Source organism: Dunckerocampus dactyliophorus, chromosome 8, assembly GCF_027744805.1.
Source record: "Dunckerocampus dactyliophorus isolate RoL2022-P2 chromosome 8, RoL_Ddac_1.1, whole genome shotgun sequence".
NCBI lineage: Eukaryota > Metazoa > Chordata > Actinopteri > Syngnathiformes > Syngnathidae > Dunckerocampus > Dunckerocampus dactyliophorus.
Genome location: NC_072826.1, coordinates 9,732,512 through 9,751,233, shown reverse-complemented (window position 1 = coordinate 9,751,233; position 18,722 = coordinate 9,732,512). Strand labels below are relative to the sequence as shown.

Genomic DNA, 18,722 nt, shown 5'->3' with positions numbered 1-18,722 from the left:
CTTTCTCCAGTACAATGCTGTTCAACTGGTGTTCACGAGGTTATAGTGCCACAGTGCGTTATGAACACTGTTTTTATGCAGACAGAGGAGGTAGGAAGTACTCCAGAACTTGGAAAACCTGTAGGAATTAGTTGCACCAACTTCCAAGGCTTGATCAACCTCCATTTCTGCGGAACAGCTTTAAATAGTTGACACATTTTGTGGTCCCTGAAACAGGCCTTTTTGGATAATTCGGAAATACACATTTTTCTTTTCAGTTTTAGGTACCCTTACCTTTTTTTTTTTTTTTTTTTACATCTGGCACTTCACCACTTATCTTTGTACCATTTCAAGCAATTCAATGGACTTGAACGACTTGAATTTCCTTAACTAACTGGAAAAATTGGGATGTTCAAAAACTTCTGACCGGTGGTGTACATTTCGAAAACCAAGCAAAATTTTGCCTTAAAAGACACCGTGAAGTTCTGAAAATCAAGTCAACTGGTTGATTAACGTCTTTTTACACATGCGTGACGAGTTCTTTCAAATAAATCAGATGAGTGATGCGTGATAAGCCCTCATTTTTGTCATTAAAGTTGTAAGAATGTTTAAATATTACGGCGGTTAAAATGCAACTTACGAAAACGCCGGTACAGTTCAAACTTTTTCAAATGGCAACAGTTTGACCCTGGAACAGACTATTTCTATTTCCGTTATGTCCTATGGTAGTGGTTCCCAAACTTTCCACTCGCGTGCCCCTTCAGACGTGCACCCGCTAGTCCTGCACACTTAAAAAACATAAACCTTTTTTAATCTTCATTAACTTGAAGGACTGAACATCATTAATTGGTTAATTTTATGATTGGTAAGTAATTCAGATTCAAAAATGTGTATTTTGCATGGTCAAATTTGGATAAAAATTTTACATGAGCACTGATAAATAGATGAGTATTGGTCCTACATATCTTTTATTTCAGCCGGATGTTGGGATCCTTCCTTTTGAATGGGTTGAAGTCGAGCTTCACGTTTGTCCACTCGCAATCGCTACGATTTAAGTCTGCATATTAATTTGACACCAAACGGAAAGGGAAGGTTTAACAAACATGATGAAACAGTACTCAAGGCGCAACAATACATACACCAGCGATAAAGCTTCATTTTCGGAGAGAATCCTTATCTCTCACACTGACACGCACATACACTGACAGGTTTTCACAGTGCGCGGCTTGGAACACCAACATAAATGAAATCTTCAAGATTAAACACTCGTAATGCACAACACTCGGGCACACTAATAATTGTGAGTGTTACCCGCTAATTGTTTTGAAGTTTTAATCACATACCCCCATGACAATGGGCGTACCACTATGTCCTATGGGAAAACATGTTTTCACTTGACTGATTGCACAGAACAAACTAAAGGATGTAATATAAAGATTCAAGTGTGAGAAGACAAAGGTGAATATAAAAGGATCAAGGTGACTGACACGTGTCTGTCTGGTTCATATTTCACTGTAAATGTGAAAAGAGAAGGTTGATGTGTGTCATCTGTTTTTGATGGAGCCGTGGTAAGAGGAGCAGCTCGCAGGTGTGAACGTGTCCGAGCAGACGAGTTAGACGAAGTTCATCTCGATTGCGTGCATTCACACAGCATGCCAGGGACGGGCTGTGACACCAGCAGGTAAAAATGAGACGGGGCCTGTGCACCCCAGGGAGACCACTTTGCTCGCTTCCTTACTTCCTTCCCTAACTGGCTGCCAGTTATTTCGCGCGAGCGCACACACGGCCCATGCCGCGTTTGATTCCCTCGCTCGCTCTCTCTTTTTGTGTCGGCGGCAGTTCAAAGGCGTATGTGTGCGTCTGGTTCCTATTAGGAGCTCGTCCCTCTTCTCACGTCACTGACAGCCAGCCATCTGGGATCCATTGGGCCTAATTACGCCGCCTTTGGATTCTCCAACAATTGCACCCCCCACTTCTTTTCCTCTCTGCTGCTCTCCTCTGTATTCTTCTTTACAGTTTGTGATTTGCCGGTAGCCACCGAGAGATGAACACCCCTGTGCTACTGGCAAACAGAAGAACCTGAAATATGGACCACCACCATGATCCCCCACACATAAACAAAACATCCTGACACCTAACCTCAACACCACTGAGCTTTTGCTTGATTGTATTTGAGTCCCACAACCACTAGAAACCGCAAGCCTGTCAATAGCAGGCAGCCAAAAACAGACACACATCACCACTGACCCGAGCCTGGCTCGCTTTTCGCTCCATCCTGAGGGAACGGCCCGGGACATCCAAACAATGGACTGGAATGGAACGACACAACTGGCAGCACACTGACAAGGCAAACGTGAACTTATGATGCATGAATAGGGGTGTTACAAGATCTCGTGAGACATTTGTCCTTCAGAAAAAACTGTCTCGTGGGCACAAGGCCTGGGCTGATAATAAGTAAATTAATTCATCACATCGATAATTTTGCATGTGCATGCGTGTCTGTTTTCCTCGTCTCTCGCCTCCGAACAGGCAGGAAGAGGGTTCACTCTGCATTGGTTTCAGCACCCCGGCACGTTTGTTCCATAGAACAACACCATGAACGGAATGAGCCTTTTTGTCAGTCATACAGTCGCTTTGACTCGGTGGGTGGAGGCGGGGCTGCTTGCATACACACAGAGCGCAGAAGAGTGTAAAATTGAATTGGTAGATTGCAATATATTGTCAAATATTATTTATATTTTTACTTTGTACTTTTCTTCAAAGTAATGCTAGTATCTCATCCTTTTTTTTTTCCCGTAGACCCAATCTCGTGTATTGTCTCGTCTTGTGAACCGAGTGTCTTGTGACACCCCTATGCATTAAGCTATGTCAGCTGTGTGCACCTTTCTTTGCACCTGATGATGAGCAAATGCACGGATACATTTGAATGTAACGTGAAGTGAAGTTTGCTGACTTCTAATATTATTTTGAAAAGTGCCTATAAATATGATGACGATGACCTACCTTTTTACAAGTTTCATATACAGATCTCATTCACGAGACCAGCAAAACTACGAAAATCGCTACAATATGCAAATTCATAGCGGTAGTCGGTGATGTCAACTGCTTGTCCTCCATGGTTTTACAGCAGGGGTTGTTCAAACCTCTTCCATGGGAAGAACTGAAGAATGTGGATGGGACACTTTGTGCATTAAATATGCTAAGAGAATCCAATGTATGTCAATATGTGCTAAGCTATCTGAACAAAGATCCAACATATTAGCTTAGTGTTATACCAGGGATGTCCAAAGTGCGGCGAGGGGGGCTTCTGCGGCCCGTGGCTGTTTTTTTTTTTATTGGCATGAGGCACATTCTAACAATGTAATTTAACAAGAAAACTGGGGGAAAAAAAGAAAATTGATGAAAATAACGTAATATTGTGAGGAAAAAAAGAATGTCATTTTAGCAGCATTAAGTTGAAATATTAAAGAAGGACATTATTTTTCAAAAGTCATAATATTACTTAATAATATTATTAAGTTGTCATTTTTGGAAAATTAGGTTTTGGTAAAAGTTATAATGTTACGACAATAAAGTCAAATTATGGTTGGAATAAATTCATAATGATGAGAAAAAAAATGTAAAAGAAAGTTGAAATAGTTGGGGGGAAAAAAACAATAGCAGAAATGGAAGAAACAGCTGTAATTTTATAACAATAAAGTTAAAAATACATAAAATATTAAGATAAAAAGTCATATTTTAACGAGCAAAAGAGTTTAAATTTTACGATAATAGGGAAAAATAATGTCATCAACAGCAATAATGGGGGAAAAAAAAGAGCAAAGATGATAAAATATGCTTTTTCACCTATATGATGATTGCCGTTTTTTTTCTTGAAATATATATACTGTAATTTCTTAGCATATCCACATGTGTTGCTTTACAAAATAACAAAGTGGCCCTTGCATTCTTTCATTTGTCAGTATGGGGCCCTCACTGGAAAAAGTTTGGACACCCCTATCTAATAACATATACGTATTTTCAAACGTTTGCCTTTTCTACCTGCAACCCCCAAAACAACAGAGTTTTTATCCCTCTTCAGTTGATAAGGGTCTTGTGTAAACGGGCCCTAAGGCTCATGTACAGCCACCAGGATACTTTTCCACCACAGAATCACATGATACTGCGAATACTGTAAAGATTGTGGTTAGCTAAGGAACTTTTACACATGAAAACACTTCTCATTTCCCCATCCTGGGTGAAAAACCAAAACCAAACGGCTGTTCCGGAAAGAACCAGTTGTTCCTTAATTACCATTCTAAACTCTAGTAAACACTGGACTTAGTGTTTCAAAGCCTGCATACTGGGCCTATGGCTTTTTTTCTTCTTTTTTACCATTACGGGTAACCTCATTAGCATTTTCCCTTTGACGAGGGGCCCACCCACTGAGCAAGCTGCATGTTGAGCTCAAATAATGTTTCATCATCTGAGTGGTGAGTCGCTGGTGAAAGCAAATATTCAAGTATCGAACGGAAAAAATAATTGATTTCAGGAGAAATGAAAAAAAATATGTGCTGAGTGTTGTTGTAAAATAAAGACTATTTTTATGAACTGGTATTTTTATGAATCATGATAGCCGATCAATCAAAAGTAACAACGTTAAAGACACCATTGGAAATACAGACTGTCCTAATTAACTTTCTATCGCTTATCTTGTTCAGGGTCATGGTTGAGCTGGAGCCTATCCCAGCTGACTTGAACATCGCTCCCGTTTTTTAAAAAATTAATCAATAAATGGGCGCTGCTTTGTGGTTGACTATGGACTATTATTAGTCAAAAAATATTAAAAGAAGAGTTATATGTAGTATTCTACTCACTATATGTCAGTAATGTTACATTGATGACAAATGATGTTACATTATCTTCATGCTGCATGGAGTCAGTCATGTCAAATATGATGTAGTGAAAAAGAGTTCTCCTCCCATTCCGTGTGGAAGTGGTCAGTTTTTGGCTTCTCACTTTGTCCTTCTTCCCCACCCTTTATTAAGTTTAGAATAAACTAATTGGGGGCTAGCTAGTTAGCTCAGTAGCATTCAATGTTTAAAGCGGCAGCTGTCTCTTGTGTCCCTGCAGTGATCCCGTAGCCTGTGCATTACTGCTGAGCAATGTGTTGTAAACAAAGAATAATAGGAGTGTAAAAGTGACTATAGTGGTGTTATTTCATGTCTATAGGGGTCTAATAATGGTAAAAATCGTAAACAGGTTTTCCAAGCTCTAACTCCAAATATATTCCATTTATTTATATTGACCATCCATTTTCTATGCCGCTTATCCTCACTAGGGTCGTAGGTATGCCGGAGCCTATCCCAGCTCACTTCGGGCGAGAGGCAGGGTACACCCTGGACTAGTCGCCAGCCAATTGCAAGGCACTATTCATACCTATGTATAATTTAGAGTCAGCAATTAACCAAACATGAATGTTTTTGGAATGTGGGTGGAAACCGGAGTACCCGGAGAAAACTCCACATGCAAACTCCACACATAGAACGCAGGTCTTCTTGCTCTCCTGACTATGTGGCCAACATGCTAACCACTCGGCCACCGTGAGGGCATATATTATAGCATATATTGAATCCTACTTCACAGAAATTCACTTATTGGAACTGATGCACTAGTCTACAACTAAATAACTGCAATAAACAAGGAAAAAATAAAATAGAATAGACACGTTTTAAAAAATAGTGTTGCAAATAACTACATCACATTTTATGTAAATACATATACATTTTGGAAAAATAATATACAGACAATTATTTTACTCTGATGTCATATTGTGGTCAAAGTTGAGCAGCTGCAAAAACGAAAGGTAGGTAACAAACTTTCTCACTGGGGATGCTGAAAAAAACTTGACAGACTACAACTCGGGTGACAAGAAAGAAAATGAAACGAGGACAGCGGCTCCTACTTAAAATATGGCTTTGTCACTTCCTTGCTTGTGTTCGTTGTGTTTCGTCATTTCGGATTAAAGTTAAATGGAACTATCCAGAACTTTCCACAATGTCATTGAAGACGTTGTTGCTACTCCCATCCAAGACTAAATGTTTGGGGAATACCAAACAATGAACGCTAAAAACACCCTGCCTGCCTGTCATTCATTCATCAAAGAACAATGTTTTACTGTAATCTTCTCTCTGGAAATGGTGGTGAGTCTGTATTCATCATGTGCTTCTAATTTGATTCTGTGCTTGTCTTTGTTTCGTCCATAATACATAATAAATAAACAGGCACAGAATGGGAATGAAGGTGACTTGGTTAACTTAGAAAATCGTTATATTCACCTGAATGCAGCCAAATACTCAGCATCACCCATGGGAGGATTCAAACTGCCTGTCCATCCAATGTTCACGTTAAAACCCTCGCCTTCCCCAGCACCAACCTGCAATAGGACAGAGTGAAGAAAGTGAAACCAAAGACAGTCAGTGATATCATATATGTATGAAGGCATAATGGGCTTTTTACATTGTAGAGCATTCTCCAAAATGCCAGGTCGAGTCAAGGGAGCTCCTCTAAGTTTGACCTTACGTATTTGGGGCAGAAGAGAAACTGAGCCTTGGAAAGAAGGATTCCATGCTCCCTTTGTAGTGCTGCTAACATCCATTTAGCTCTTCTCTCAGCCCTTCACCATCAGTCAATGTGTCAGATTGAAGGCTGAGTGTAGAGGGTGACTGACACTCTCTTGGCAGCAAGGTGTGGTAATTTCCTTACTGTGTGTGTGTGTATGTGTGTGTGAAGATGCTTAAAAGGAAAAGAACGCTGATGAGCATTGCAGAGTGCCTGACTCCATTCTTCTCTCAGAGGACGGGATGTTCACAGGGCAAACACAAAACACATGAGGCCTTCCATCCTCTGCCAACTGGTAATGTACTTGAATACACACACACACGCACATGGACACAGTCACACAATTCATTCTATTGCTCCAAGTATCTTGAGCTCTCTTCTATTCTGTCTCTCTCTTTCATGTTGAAAGAGTTGCTGGAATAGATTAGGACTTCGCTGGTTACTGTGTGGTACACAGTCCTCTGCGTTATGACATCACAATGCTACCCCATAGTGAGTTATATACCTATACGGGGGACAGTGAGACTCCAGTGGTTTACCACACAGCTAAACAGAGGTTGAAGGGCCACTTAGGGCAAAACCACATCCAAGTCGGTAGAGTGTTTTATGTGCCGTCCTCATCAGGGGAATTTATGGGAAAACATTGACCATTTTACCCCCATTATTGTTGGGGAAGATGGGAGAAGATGAGGAGGGAATCTATGTGACTCTATAATGGGTACAATGGGGATGCGTACGATCAACACTCTTCATGCCTCACGCGCCAAGGTGCTGAAACTAATGCACAGAATGAACCCTCTTCCTGCCTGGTTGGAGACAAGAGACGAGGAAAACAGACACACATTCACATGGCAATATATTGGAGCCAGCAAAATGATCAAGTTAATTTGTTGCGTGATTGATTAATTTTTTTTCTGAATGAGAAATCTTGTTATGTTTTAATCTCGCGAGATCTTGTGACAACTCCTAGTTATTACTAGTTCAACATTTCAGCTATTTCTTGTTACATTATGCCTTTCGGTCTTGATCCATTTTTGCATTTTTTTTATAAATTCTATTTCAAGAAAAAAAACAATCCACGGGCTGCAAATGGGCCCACTATGGACACAGATGCTTTTAATACTCTTCATCAGGGTTGGATGTAAAAGGTGACCTGAGCAACCACCACTGTTGTAGACTATTTAGCTTGTTAGCTTCCTTTGAACGAATAATGGTCATTAAAGGGACAATGTTATTGCAGCTGGAACTAATCAATGTGTTACAACAGTTAGTAGATCTGAAATCGGAGGAGAAGGTGTTCTGGGAAGTGCGCTGTCCGCTCTCTGAACGAGTCATGGAAACACAGGAAATAATGTTCTACAAGCTGACCAATCATAGCCTAACAGCGCAAAGAATTTTTTGGTGGCGCACGTAACACTACACACAGAGACTGAAGGCTTTGTCATGCTTCAACGTCACGGCGCTGGCGTAAGCAATGACACCTGACTGAACAAGGAAACTGAAACAAAATGCGTACCTGAGAGCAAGTCAAAATGCCCGCCGTGTACAAAAAGTGTGTACATGTTGGCAGGTCTGCTATCCTCGCATCAGGCATGTAGCAGCTGCGGCATTACTGTGATATCAAGAATTATTTCTTGAGTTTTAAGTAGATGGGGTTCTTCACATGTGGCTGTTATGAGTGCTTTTACTTGTGTCGCTCTGGGGGAGCACTACACATGATTACAGTCATTTCTGTCGGACTTGCTGCAGCCCATAATGATAACTACTACTTACCTAATCATAGCCCTTACCTTGAACACATATTTATCTTAACCCACGACTCAACTAGGAATGACGACCACAATGTATCTCACTAGACATACTCTTAATTTCCGCATACATTTCACTACTTAAAGGGGATGAAAGCAAATTCATGTGTGTATCTACTATCTAGTTTTCTTACAGAATTATATGTTTGACAACCCTTTAAGAAACACGGAAAGTCAGCTTTTATGACCCATGTTTCTAACCAGTAATATGAAACTGTAAAATGTAAGCATAAAACAGTGAAATGTGTTCCTCACCTGGTGGAAAACACCATTTTTAATATCGTTATAAACCACAGCATTGTTGTGAAAGACTGTACCTCATTTGGATGTCCACCACCGGGGAAGAAGTTGCCATTATCATAGCGATGTATGGATATATACAGGACACTTGGGTCGTTATAGAAGGCTTCCTGGGTGCCATTGCCATGGTGAACATCCTAGAAAAAGATGACATCAGAAGACGTGTTGAAACAAACTGAAAACTTGAGACCGTGTTTCTTTAAGGGGACCAAAGAACATGGTCATATGCACAGTCCTCACCCAGTCAACAATGAGGATCTTGCCTACACTGAGTTTCTGTTGGAGTTGCTTGGCAGCGATGGCTACAGAGTTGAAGTAACAGAAGCCCCTGTGGACAAACAGAAAGGCCATACATGTTTATCCGGACATCTTTTGCACATTAATATCAAAGAATTGCCATATGGACTGAAGAAACCTCTGAAACAAACCGTGTGGTGCTTATTGAATACAGGTTGGGACAGTTACAGCACAGACTCTTGACACGCTACCATGTAAATATTTTAGGAATGAGGAGATTTTGTGTGAGGAGTCAAATGTGTTTTTATATGCGAGTGTCACGCTGAGGAAATCATCCTGGAACAGCAAGAAATGCAGAGGCCACAGACATTGTGACAAACTGAAACACACACTTATCATAAAATTCACTCTTCAAGCCAGGACGATTTACAGATTAGTCCTGACAGGATGCGATGAGAAATGAGCGCAGAATGTGGTGCAGCAGTTCCCTCATCATTTACTGACTGCCTATAGTGGAAAATATGGTGACATGTGAAAAACAATTGAGGAATGTGGGTGTCAGCACTGGTCATAAACAGTGTGTGTGTGTGTGTGTGTGTGTGTGTGTGTGTTTGAGGGAAGGATATACTGTATCATATATACAGTCTTCTCATAAAGAAAAGTCAATCATCCCATAAATAACTGGAGGCATGCACTACTGAGGACACACACAAACACACACAAAAGTCCCAGCCAAATGTGGCCGCATGGCTAAATGCTTCCAATCAAAGACTGTCACTGATCCACGCCCACCCAAAGAGCGCACACCCAACCACACACATACTGCATGCTTCTTGTGCCCGGTCTTGAACGTCAAGTCAATAGTGCAGCTGATATGTAAAAAATGCTTTGAAACATTTGTGCAGAGATTGGTCAATGTGTGCACTCACAGAGGTGAGGAGTGTGTTGCATGGTGCCCAGGTGGCCTCACCACTGCAAAGCCATTCTGGAAGAGGAAAAGACAAAACGTCAAAGACTGGCTACTCTCGTGTGCCATGATGAGTTTTAAAAGATTCACACCTGGTGGTACTGTTGGAAATATATTAACATTACACACGCACATCCAACAATCCTAGGAATAAATTGAGTTAAAGCAAGCAAACAGATACATTCAAACAAGCATGTACATTTTAGGAAGGAAAACAAATGCGAATTGCTTAGGCATGTATTAGTGCACTGTAAATGCAATAGATATCCAATGACTCAGTAAAGTGAAACGCCTCAGTAAGTTCTATAATTTGGAGTTAAACTAGAATGCCATAGAAAAACATACCTCAAAAGTCAAACTAAACTTGAGATTGAACAACCATGATGCATGAAGTCGCACAAGTTGTCAGTCAATGTCAGCTGTGTTTTTCATGTGTCTTCAAATGGTGAGTAGTTTTACTTTATTTCAGTTTTGATTTGGGTCTATTATGAAAGTGCTTAACTTTTCTTAACATTTGTATGACAATTAGGAATGTTAGGAATGTTCATTAAATTACTTTATGATGATATGAGCTTGATTCATTATTATTAATCCATGAATTCAAATGACCTTATATGAAATTAGAACAACTGGAAAATCAAGCAGCATGACAAAACAGGTTGTGTTCATCTTTGGATGTTCTACTGTAATTACACCTGTCAAATGACTTTGTTCTTAATGTGTGCATTGTGGTAAAGGAAAAGAAAGACATACTTAAGAAACATACTGGTTCGATAAAATGAAACATTATTACCGCCACCAAGCACAATACTTTGGGTAGCCCAAGGGAGAAAAACTTGAAAATACTACATTTGTGTTGAAATTTGCATTTGTGATGAATTTACAATTTATTGTTGTGAACACTGCACTTCATGGAAGATGGCGCCACTGTTAAAACACATATCTTCGGCCTTGGCAGAGGTCTGTGTTCTGATATAACATGTTTAAGAAGTATTATTCTCATCTTACAGCTTGCTTCACTACAGCTGAATAAAAGGTCAGCGCGGACAACCAATGTGGCATTAAAGACACACCTTCAGCTCTCCTTGTGCCACCTTCAGTGCCAGGTCGGTGACACAGCCGGCAGCGATACGAGAAGCTGCTGCCGTGTGAAGCTCGTTCCAGATTGTGTCATTATCTACCTGTCAGCAAAATGACAATAACACCAAGATTAAAAGAACATAATCATAGAATCTAGTGAGTAAACACACAAAAAATGTGTTGTATGTTGTGTTGATCTTTGCTAGTGTAATGTGTTTGTTTATTTATAACAATTAGTGTTTTATTCCAGTATTTTATGAAGGAGCAATGTTGCTTGTTGAATTTAAAGACCAAATCAATTTCATTGATGATCCTTTGTGAATTGACGAACCAATTGTCAATTCTCAATAAATTCAGTACTTAAACGTTCTCTGGTCAATGCAGATTTAAATAAAATGTAAAAAATGTCTAAAAAATTATATAACTTACAATATAATATATATCTTATAGTATAAGATATATAAAACTACTACTACTAATTAATACATAATAAATACTGTAAATAAAAATACTAAAAACGTAATTTTTTTTTATTTCATCACTTTTCGAGCCATTAGATAATGCGAGTTGAATCAAGTACGACTGGACTTGTTTGGGGAGTCTTTAGATTAGAACAAAACTAAAAGGCTTCTACGTCTGGCCCGAAATGCATTAAAGATTTTTATTGCATGCAATGTACCGCCATAAAAAAATCTACATAAAAAAAATAGGTCAAGCATTTACCCAATGTTGCGTTTTCAAGTCACATATCTGGGAGCGTCCCACAGTGGAACAATGAAATCAGAGGAATTTCTTTTATCACAGACTTTGCCATCTTGTTCCAATAACTACGCAAGCAAAGTCATGGGCCGGAAATCCAGGAAGATCAGTCGTCTTATCAACTGGCACTCAACCCCAGCCCCCGCTCCTCTCCTCTCCTCTCCTCTCCTTTCCTTTCCTCTCAGATGCCTTTTCAGTTATGTTGATGGTTCTACACTAGTTTCTCAATGTATTTTCCATCTTATCATCTCAGTTGTTTCTTGATACCTTTTCCCCTTTCTCCTTCTTCGTTTCCTTCTGTATCCTCTTTTTCTGTACTTTAATTGGCCAAATAATATAATTTAGCATGGCCACTCATGTGCTATTTAGTTTGCAGTGATGCAGATGTAACTGTGGTAAGATCCTAAATGGGGTTTGAAAAATGTGTGTGATGTGCATGCAGGCATTTCTACTAACCCCCACTCCTCCACATGGTAACATTACAAATATCCGTTGAACCAAGATTCCTGCAGGGAGAAATTGATCACATTTAGTAACAATCTTATATCATTTTTTATTGTTTATTACAGTTAAAATCATTATTCCGGTCACTCTTACGGGCCAACTTTGGGTTGTCCAGCTTGAGGCGGTGGAGAGGGTTGGTGCCGTACCGAAGCACATGTTTTTCTGAATGGACTGACTGTAGCTCTTCTAGAGAGGCCTTCCGACTGCGAATATGCTACAAAGCGCACAGGGGTACACACAGACACAGACATGACATGCACATATACATACAGATGGGTGACAAATGCCTATGAAACGTGATGCTGGACAATAAAAGGTCACTGCTTTGAAGAAAATGACAGTGATGTGAATCATGTTATGGCATTCACAGTCATGACATGAAAGTAATGACATGTTAGCATTCTCCAACACCAACCCAATCTACAGTAGATATGATGTGTCCATATAGTTTCATACCTCACATTGGCTCCGGAGGCCTCTTTCGTGCAGTCGGGACCAAATGCTCTGGACTCTCCCAGGATGCTCTGGATGGCAGCTGTTGTCCCCACAGGTGCATTGGTGCTTTTGCATCTGAGCGTCGTAAACTAGACCTAGACATACATTGATCATCTTAACGACTGGAATTGTATGTTATTTTTCACATCTAAAATGTACACCAAAAATTGTTCTGTGCATTTAACCCACCCTGTAGGAACAGGGGGGCAAAAACCATAAGCGACCAGACACTATAAAGTTTGTACTGATTTTACCCTAAGTCACTCCCGTCTGATCGGTTTTTATTTGGTGCAGTTACTGTGGGGTCATAAAATCCAAATAAATGCCAGTTTCAGCTCCCAGACTATGAGGATGGAATTCTGGCATGTCAGCATGGTAAGTAGTTCCACCTTCCCCACAAACCCACACCAGTTCCTATCCAAAGCCACTTCAATCCACATGTGCAAGTAAGAGGACAATAAATATTACACAGTCAAGCTGGACTTAGTGTGGGGTAGCTTTCCTTTCACAACTATTTTAAGCAAATATTAGCCTTCACATAACAGCATTGAAATACCCCCCACTCTCATGTGTTTTTACTTTTTTGTGTTTTTAGTTTGTGATACATTACACCTATTATAGATGTGTTCAATCTTGTAGCGGTCTTTTTAAGGATTTTAAATGTTTAATATATTGTTTTTTGTCCAGCCTAAGCAACTTACATCATTTTTAGAAGGAACTGATAACAGGAGTCAAAAGAAAAATTCATAATCTCTGTAAACATTTTTCTCCTGTGCTACTAACCAGTGGTGAAGCGCAGTTGGACATCTGAAGCCGGATTGGATAGAGACACTGGCACGACTGAAGATGGATGAGGCACGGATGTTGAGGCTGGAGAGGACTGAGTCCGAACCAGAGGCTGGTGAGGCCACATCAGGACAGGCACATTAGGGCAGTCCATGAGGAATCCTGGTCTATGGGCCAACTGCCTCTGTGTTTATTATATTAAATTAATATTTAACAGTAGCAACACATTTCACAGACTCACATGTCAAGCATGCCTATCCGGAATACAGCTGCTCTTTTTTGTCCATTCATTTGTGCTTGTCTTGAAAGTATGTTATAAAAGCGTTAATAATGTACAGTAGACAAGGCTACAGCGCCCTCTTATGTCAAACTGATGTTACATCAGGTGAATTCAGTCTAATAAGCATCTTTCTCGTTACCATTGTGATTACACAGACAAAGGACATTAAAGGTATTACTTTTTGCTCTGGCAACTAAAGAATTTCAAGCATCATGCACTTGTTATGCACATTGTATCAACAACCCCAAAGTCTCCCTTGAAAGTTCTCAAAACAAAACTATATTGTGTGTCAAGCGACAATGTGTCTGTTTTACCTGGCTGACAGAATGTGACGTCTCAATCAAGCTTTCCCGTGACGAGGTAGTGGACTCGGTGTCATAAACAGAGTCGGTGCTGGCAGTGCTCTGTCTCCTGTGAAAGCTCTCCTCACAAACGGATCCCGCTTCAGAGCCACATACAGACCCAGACTCGGATCCGATTTCCTCCAGGTCCATGTCCTCTGATGGGATCTGCATCAGATGTGGTTTCTCAATGGACATGCACTTGGGCTATACACATAGGAGGTTAACAGTGTTGGCAAATACAACAAAGTGTATTTGTATGACTTCTTTTTTGTGCTTGAATATACGTATTTGTGTATGACATCCATGTGTCTGCACGTGTAACCTTGCTCACCTTGCTCAGGTGGGAATTTAGCTTAAACCTATCCATCCCACTCTTGTGGCATTGCTGAGGCAGCTGGTGCTGTGTGTGAGTGGGATGGCTGACGTGCAAAGCAAGGTGTGAGGGGCTGTAGGGAGGAGGTTCAGAGCGTGTTCGCTCCAAGGGCTTGTGGGAGGAAAAGGTGACATGGCCTTCCCTTCTTGTAGGGGAGGTCAAGTGAGGTCGCTGTTGCAGAGGTTGAGGACTCAAACCTTGATCTGTGACGAGGAGAGAAGCCAAGTTATGTGCGTAAAGGCAACATCAAAGAAAAACAGCCATTTTGCTTTAAATTCAAGAATAGATAGTTATGAACTTGTGTTATTTAAGCTGCATGAGTAAAAATAGCCGCTAGAGGGAGTCATTGTGTTTTTCATAATACTATATATACTTTTACATCAAGGCAACAAAACCAATAATAAAGAGCAATCTTGTATAATAATGTATTGTACCTCTATTCACGTCCAATGACAAAGGAAACCTGCTGAATTATTGGTCAATAATTACGATAAAATAGCATTAATAGATTCTAAAGAAAAAAAAGGCATATATATGTGTATACAATTCTTTAAGTGTAATGTGTGCTTCTCAGAATGAATGTGTGCTATTTAGTTGCAGTTTGTTGAACAATAAAATATTTTTAAGTTTGATTTTGTTACTCACAGGAGATAAGTTGGGAGTGTACAAGCCCAGTATGTGGTTCCAGTATGAGCACAGGCTGCAGGCCGTGAGCCTGGGTTGTAAAGCTTCCATCGAGAGGTAAGTAGACTTGAGGCAGAGCGGATACTGCCAGGGTCTTGGCTACTCGTGGGTCAGCCTGGGCAGACAGCAATAGAGGAAAGGGATAAGAGGTGGATAAGCTAGAGATGCCAGGTTAGATGTCTCGGGCATACGGGAATCCTTTATGGTTTCTCTTACTGTACATGAGATAATTAATGCATCACATTAACCCTGAACCCTCTATTGACGGAGCTGTAATGCCGTTTAACGCTTACATAATGAACATATTCTTACATGCATGAAACAAATTAGACCTACCGCTCACCACAACCACATACTGAAACAATTGGGCGAGTCAGGTTCAGCCATGATTGCATATGCTCAAAATAAAAGTACCACCAAGAGGGGTAATCATCATAATTGTCATCATGTATACAAAGGATTAAACCCATAGATTATACAGCATTCTATGGTAGAAATTCTAGCTGAGCATTCACATTAGTTACTATTGGGTATACTGTATGTCGACTCCTTTCATTCATTCAATGGTCAGACTGAAAGACTTACACACCTGTGCAGGCAGTCCTGCTGTAATGTTGGGCATGGCAGTCGGGTTGGTAGGCAGGGTAAAATGGGCCAATCTGCCATCCTTCAGCAGAAGTCTCTGTGCCTGAAAGAAATAGCCACATTGATTAAAGAGTAACTTGTAAATAATCACATATATCCTATTTATTTTCAGCATGAAAAAAAAATGACTTTGTAGCATATATTGAGAGCATACTGCCCCAGATGTGACTTCTGAATCGCACTGTAAATGGTGTGGCGTTCAATAAATACAAAGGCTTACAAACAACAGGAAATGCCATTATGGTCTGCTCTGCATCACACACACTGTTATACAGGCAACTGTTATTGGATGTTTATTTACGAAATAATGGAAAGCAGTGCATTTAAAAATGTATATATAAATAATTAATAAATATATATCCGCCTTGTTAATGTAATCAAGTGCACTTCACAATACCAACATAACTCATATAGTTTGCAAAGTGGAATGATTTAGAATAAGTAAGTACTTCATGAGCCACTGGGAGGACTCCATTGTCTGACTGGAGGCTGTCGTTGGTAGAACTACAGTCCGATGCTGGGGTGCTGCTGGGAGAAGAGTCTAGGAGACACAATTCAAAAATCGACTCAGTCTCTGTTTGAACACTAGCAAAGATCAACACAACAAATTCAAAATTGAATTCAACTGATCTTGTGCTGTAAGTTACCATGGCATAAAATGGAGTTACAATGTAATCTTTAACCAAATAAAAGAGAAGTTCAAATGACAGCAATATTAAATGTAGATACCCAGAGTTTCTGTCTTGTGCTTCACAGCAGGAGGGGCACTAATTTTTCTCTGCAAAGGGTTTGGTCTTGTGCTGATGAGCTTCTTTAACTTCCACTTCAACGTTGGCTCAGAGACTGCATACAAACAAAATAACAGAAATAAATCTATGGGTAAGCATGTGCACGTTCTCAAGGAGGTGTCTTGAAAAGGGAAACATATATATATATATATATATATATATATATATATATATATATATATATATAGAGTCTATATAGATCCCATGAATTACAGTTCAACGAAACAGCAATTATAGACGCACTGCACATACAGTAGTCTGTCAACAAGAGTGAATGCACAGAAGTAAAGCTTTAACTTAGGAAAGCCTTGATATAAAGAACAAGTTAGTGGATTAGACGGCCAATGCATGTGTAGGCATCCTGGTCAACTGTATAATACATTCATTATTTGATTAGAATCCCAATAACATCCCAAAAAAGAATCAATCAGCACCTGGACCAGAGAGGATACAAGGCAGGTTTACAGTATATTGTTCCTATGCAATAGGCCAAAAAAAAGCTGAGGAGGGTGTATATGTGTGTGTTGACAGCCATTTTGGGGCAAAGCAAATAAATAATTCCATTTAGAATGGAAGGTGTGCTTGCAGAGATGCACGAGAAGAAGAAACCACTCCTTCCTGTCATTCACACGGCGAGAGAAACCTGCTCTGTACTCTCACACCGTTCATTTTACACATACCTCTGAGTCAATGTTATGTAACCGTTTTGGTCTTTGTGTGTTACTGTCACTGTTGTTTTTATGACTTTGTAGTTTTCTCTCTGTCTCTCTCTCTCTGTCTCTAGCCCTGAAGGCCTGGTGCTTCATGACTCTTTATAGAGTACGCTCCTGTTTATTTTCCCCTCCTTGGCTTCATATTGCTTATTTTGGTTGATGACATACAATGACAGTTTGCTGAGACACTAAAAAACACCACACTATACACAATGGTCTATGCTGTCAGAGGACACGCACAGGTGAACAAACCTGAAATGGAAAAATACCAGTCACTGTTTTTACCTCAAAGTAGAAACTCCCTAACAATAGCTCACCTGTTCTTCGCAGTTCCTTAGGCCGGGTGTCAGTGGGTGACGGCTGAGGCTTTGGGGACATGTCTGAAACTGGGTGCCTTAGTCACCAAAAAAAAAAAAAAAAGCATGTCCAAATTTAGCTAAATAATTTGAAATAAGGAGATATAGTTAACTCTTTAGTTAATTTAGTTTTGACTCACCTGTACCCTGGTGTAGGACCGCTGAGTTTGGGGGTGAGCCTGTCATGAGTGGGCTGGTTCTTCATAATGATGTGCTCTCTCAGTTTCTGCTTCACCAGAGGACTGGCTATAGCACCTGTTAATTAACGTCAACATCACTGCATCAGCAATACAGGTGAGCAGCACAGTGAACCTGTAGTGTTAATTCTATTCCACCAGGCCAAATTTTGTTATGATTTTTTTTTTAAAAATTGTCCCCCAAATTTTGCACACAGGTCTACCACCCCACTCTGCGCCACTCCCCGACAGTAAAATGTATGTTAAAAAAAAAGAAAAAAAAAAAGAGTAATTCAATGAAATCTCTTCATCTCACCAGAGATGCAAGCAGTATCTTTTATAAATGGTGACATCAAAAGGAGACTTCAAGTCTACACCCCATTTCCTGTACAGGGTACATCTGCAGGTTTTTTGTTTTGTTTTGTTTTGTTTTGTTTTTTAAATGAAACTATCTGGCTGATTTGATGTAGGTTTTTGTATAAATGCAATTTCCTTGGAATCCAAGGGGAAAATGGTAACGGGATTGCTGGGAATCCCCTTTTTATTGAAACATACAGTGAGCAATGACTCAATAAAAGAACGTGTCGACAATCCTACTTTCTCTCGCTGCACATATTCAACATTGAAGATTAGATGATTACAAATAAATACATGAGACACTCACTTTGCTCATTTTTAGTCTTTCGTATTAGCTGCTGCAGCTCTTCTTGTTTCTCTGCCTCCATCTCTCTTTGCGTTTGTTCAGTGTTGTACTGGAATGAGAAAATGAAGCTAAAATAACACTTGAAAAAGTGAAATTGTCTTATTTAATGCTTCATGGAATAGCTGAATGCCACAAAATACATTTA

The 18,722-nt window shown here is 39.9% G+C and overlaps 1 protein-coding gene across 3 annotated transcripts in view; it reads right to left on the bottom strand.

Annotated features, from left to right (window-relative positions):
* The window catches only part of LOC129186662 (histone deacetylase 7-like), a 42,219-nt gene that overhangs the window by 4,754 nt on the left and 18,743 nt on the right, over nucleotides 1-18,722 (bottom strand). For 2 of the 3 annotated variants that reach the window (XM_054785134.1, XM_054785135.1), the window contains exons 3-20: nucleotides 18,539-18,626; nucleotides 17,839-17,953; nucleotides 17,660-17,736; nucleotides 16,571-16,684; nucleotides 16,291-16,382; nucleotides 15,786-15,884; nucleotides 15,158-15,311; nucleotides 14,471-14,715; nucleotides 14,110-14,304; nucleotides 13,513-13,699; nucleotides 12,691-12,824; nucleotides 12,328-12,448; nucleotides 12,187-12,236; nucleotides 10,965-11,072; nucleotides 9,854-9,909; nucleotides 8,928-9,015; nucleotides 8,705-8,824; nucleotides 6,297-6,394 (exon numbers count right to left, since the gene is read on the bottom strand). In XM_054785134.1, the coding sequence (XP_054641109.1) occupies nucleotides 6,297-6,394; nucleotides 8,705-8,824; nucleotides 8,928-9,015; nucleotides 9,854-9,909; nucleotides 10,965-11,072; nucleotides 12,187-12,236; nucleotides 12,328-12,448; nucleotides 12,691-12,824; nucleotides 13,513-13,699; nucleotides 14,110-14,304; nucleotides 14,471-14,715; nucleotides 15,158-15,311; nucleotides 15,786-15,884; nucleotides 16,291-16,382; nucleotides 16,571-16,684; nucleotides 17,660-17,736; nucleotides 17,839-17,953; nucleotides 18,539-18,626 (2,141 nt within the window). The remainder of the gene's footprint in view (nucleotides 1-6,296; nucleotides 6,395-8,704; nucleotides 8,825-8,927; nucleotides 9,016-9,853; nucleotides 9,910-10,964; nucleotides 11,073-12,186; nucleotides 12,237-12,327; nucleotides 12,449-12,690; nucleotides 12,825-13,512; nucleotides 13,700-14,109; nucleotides 14,305-14,470; nucleotides 14,716-15,157; nucleotides 15,312-15,785; nucleotides 15,885-16,290; nucleotides 16,383-16,570; nucleotides 16,685-17,659; nucleotides 17,737-17,838; nucleotides 17,954-18,538; nucleotides 18,627-18,722) is intronic. The other variant, XM_054785137.1, reaches the window with a different exon arrangement.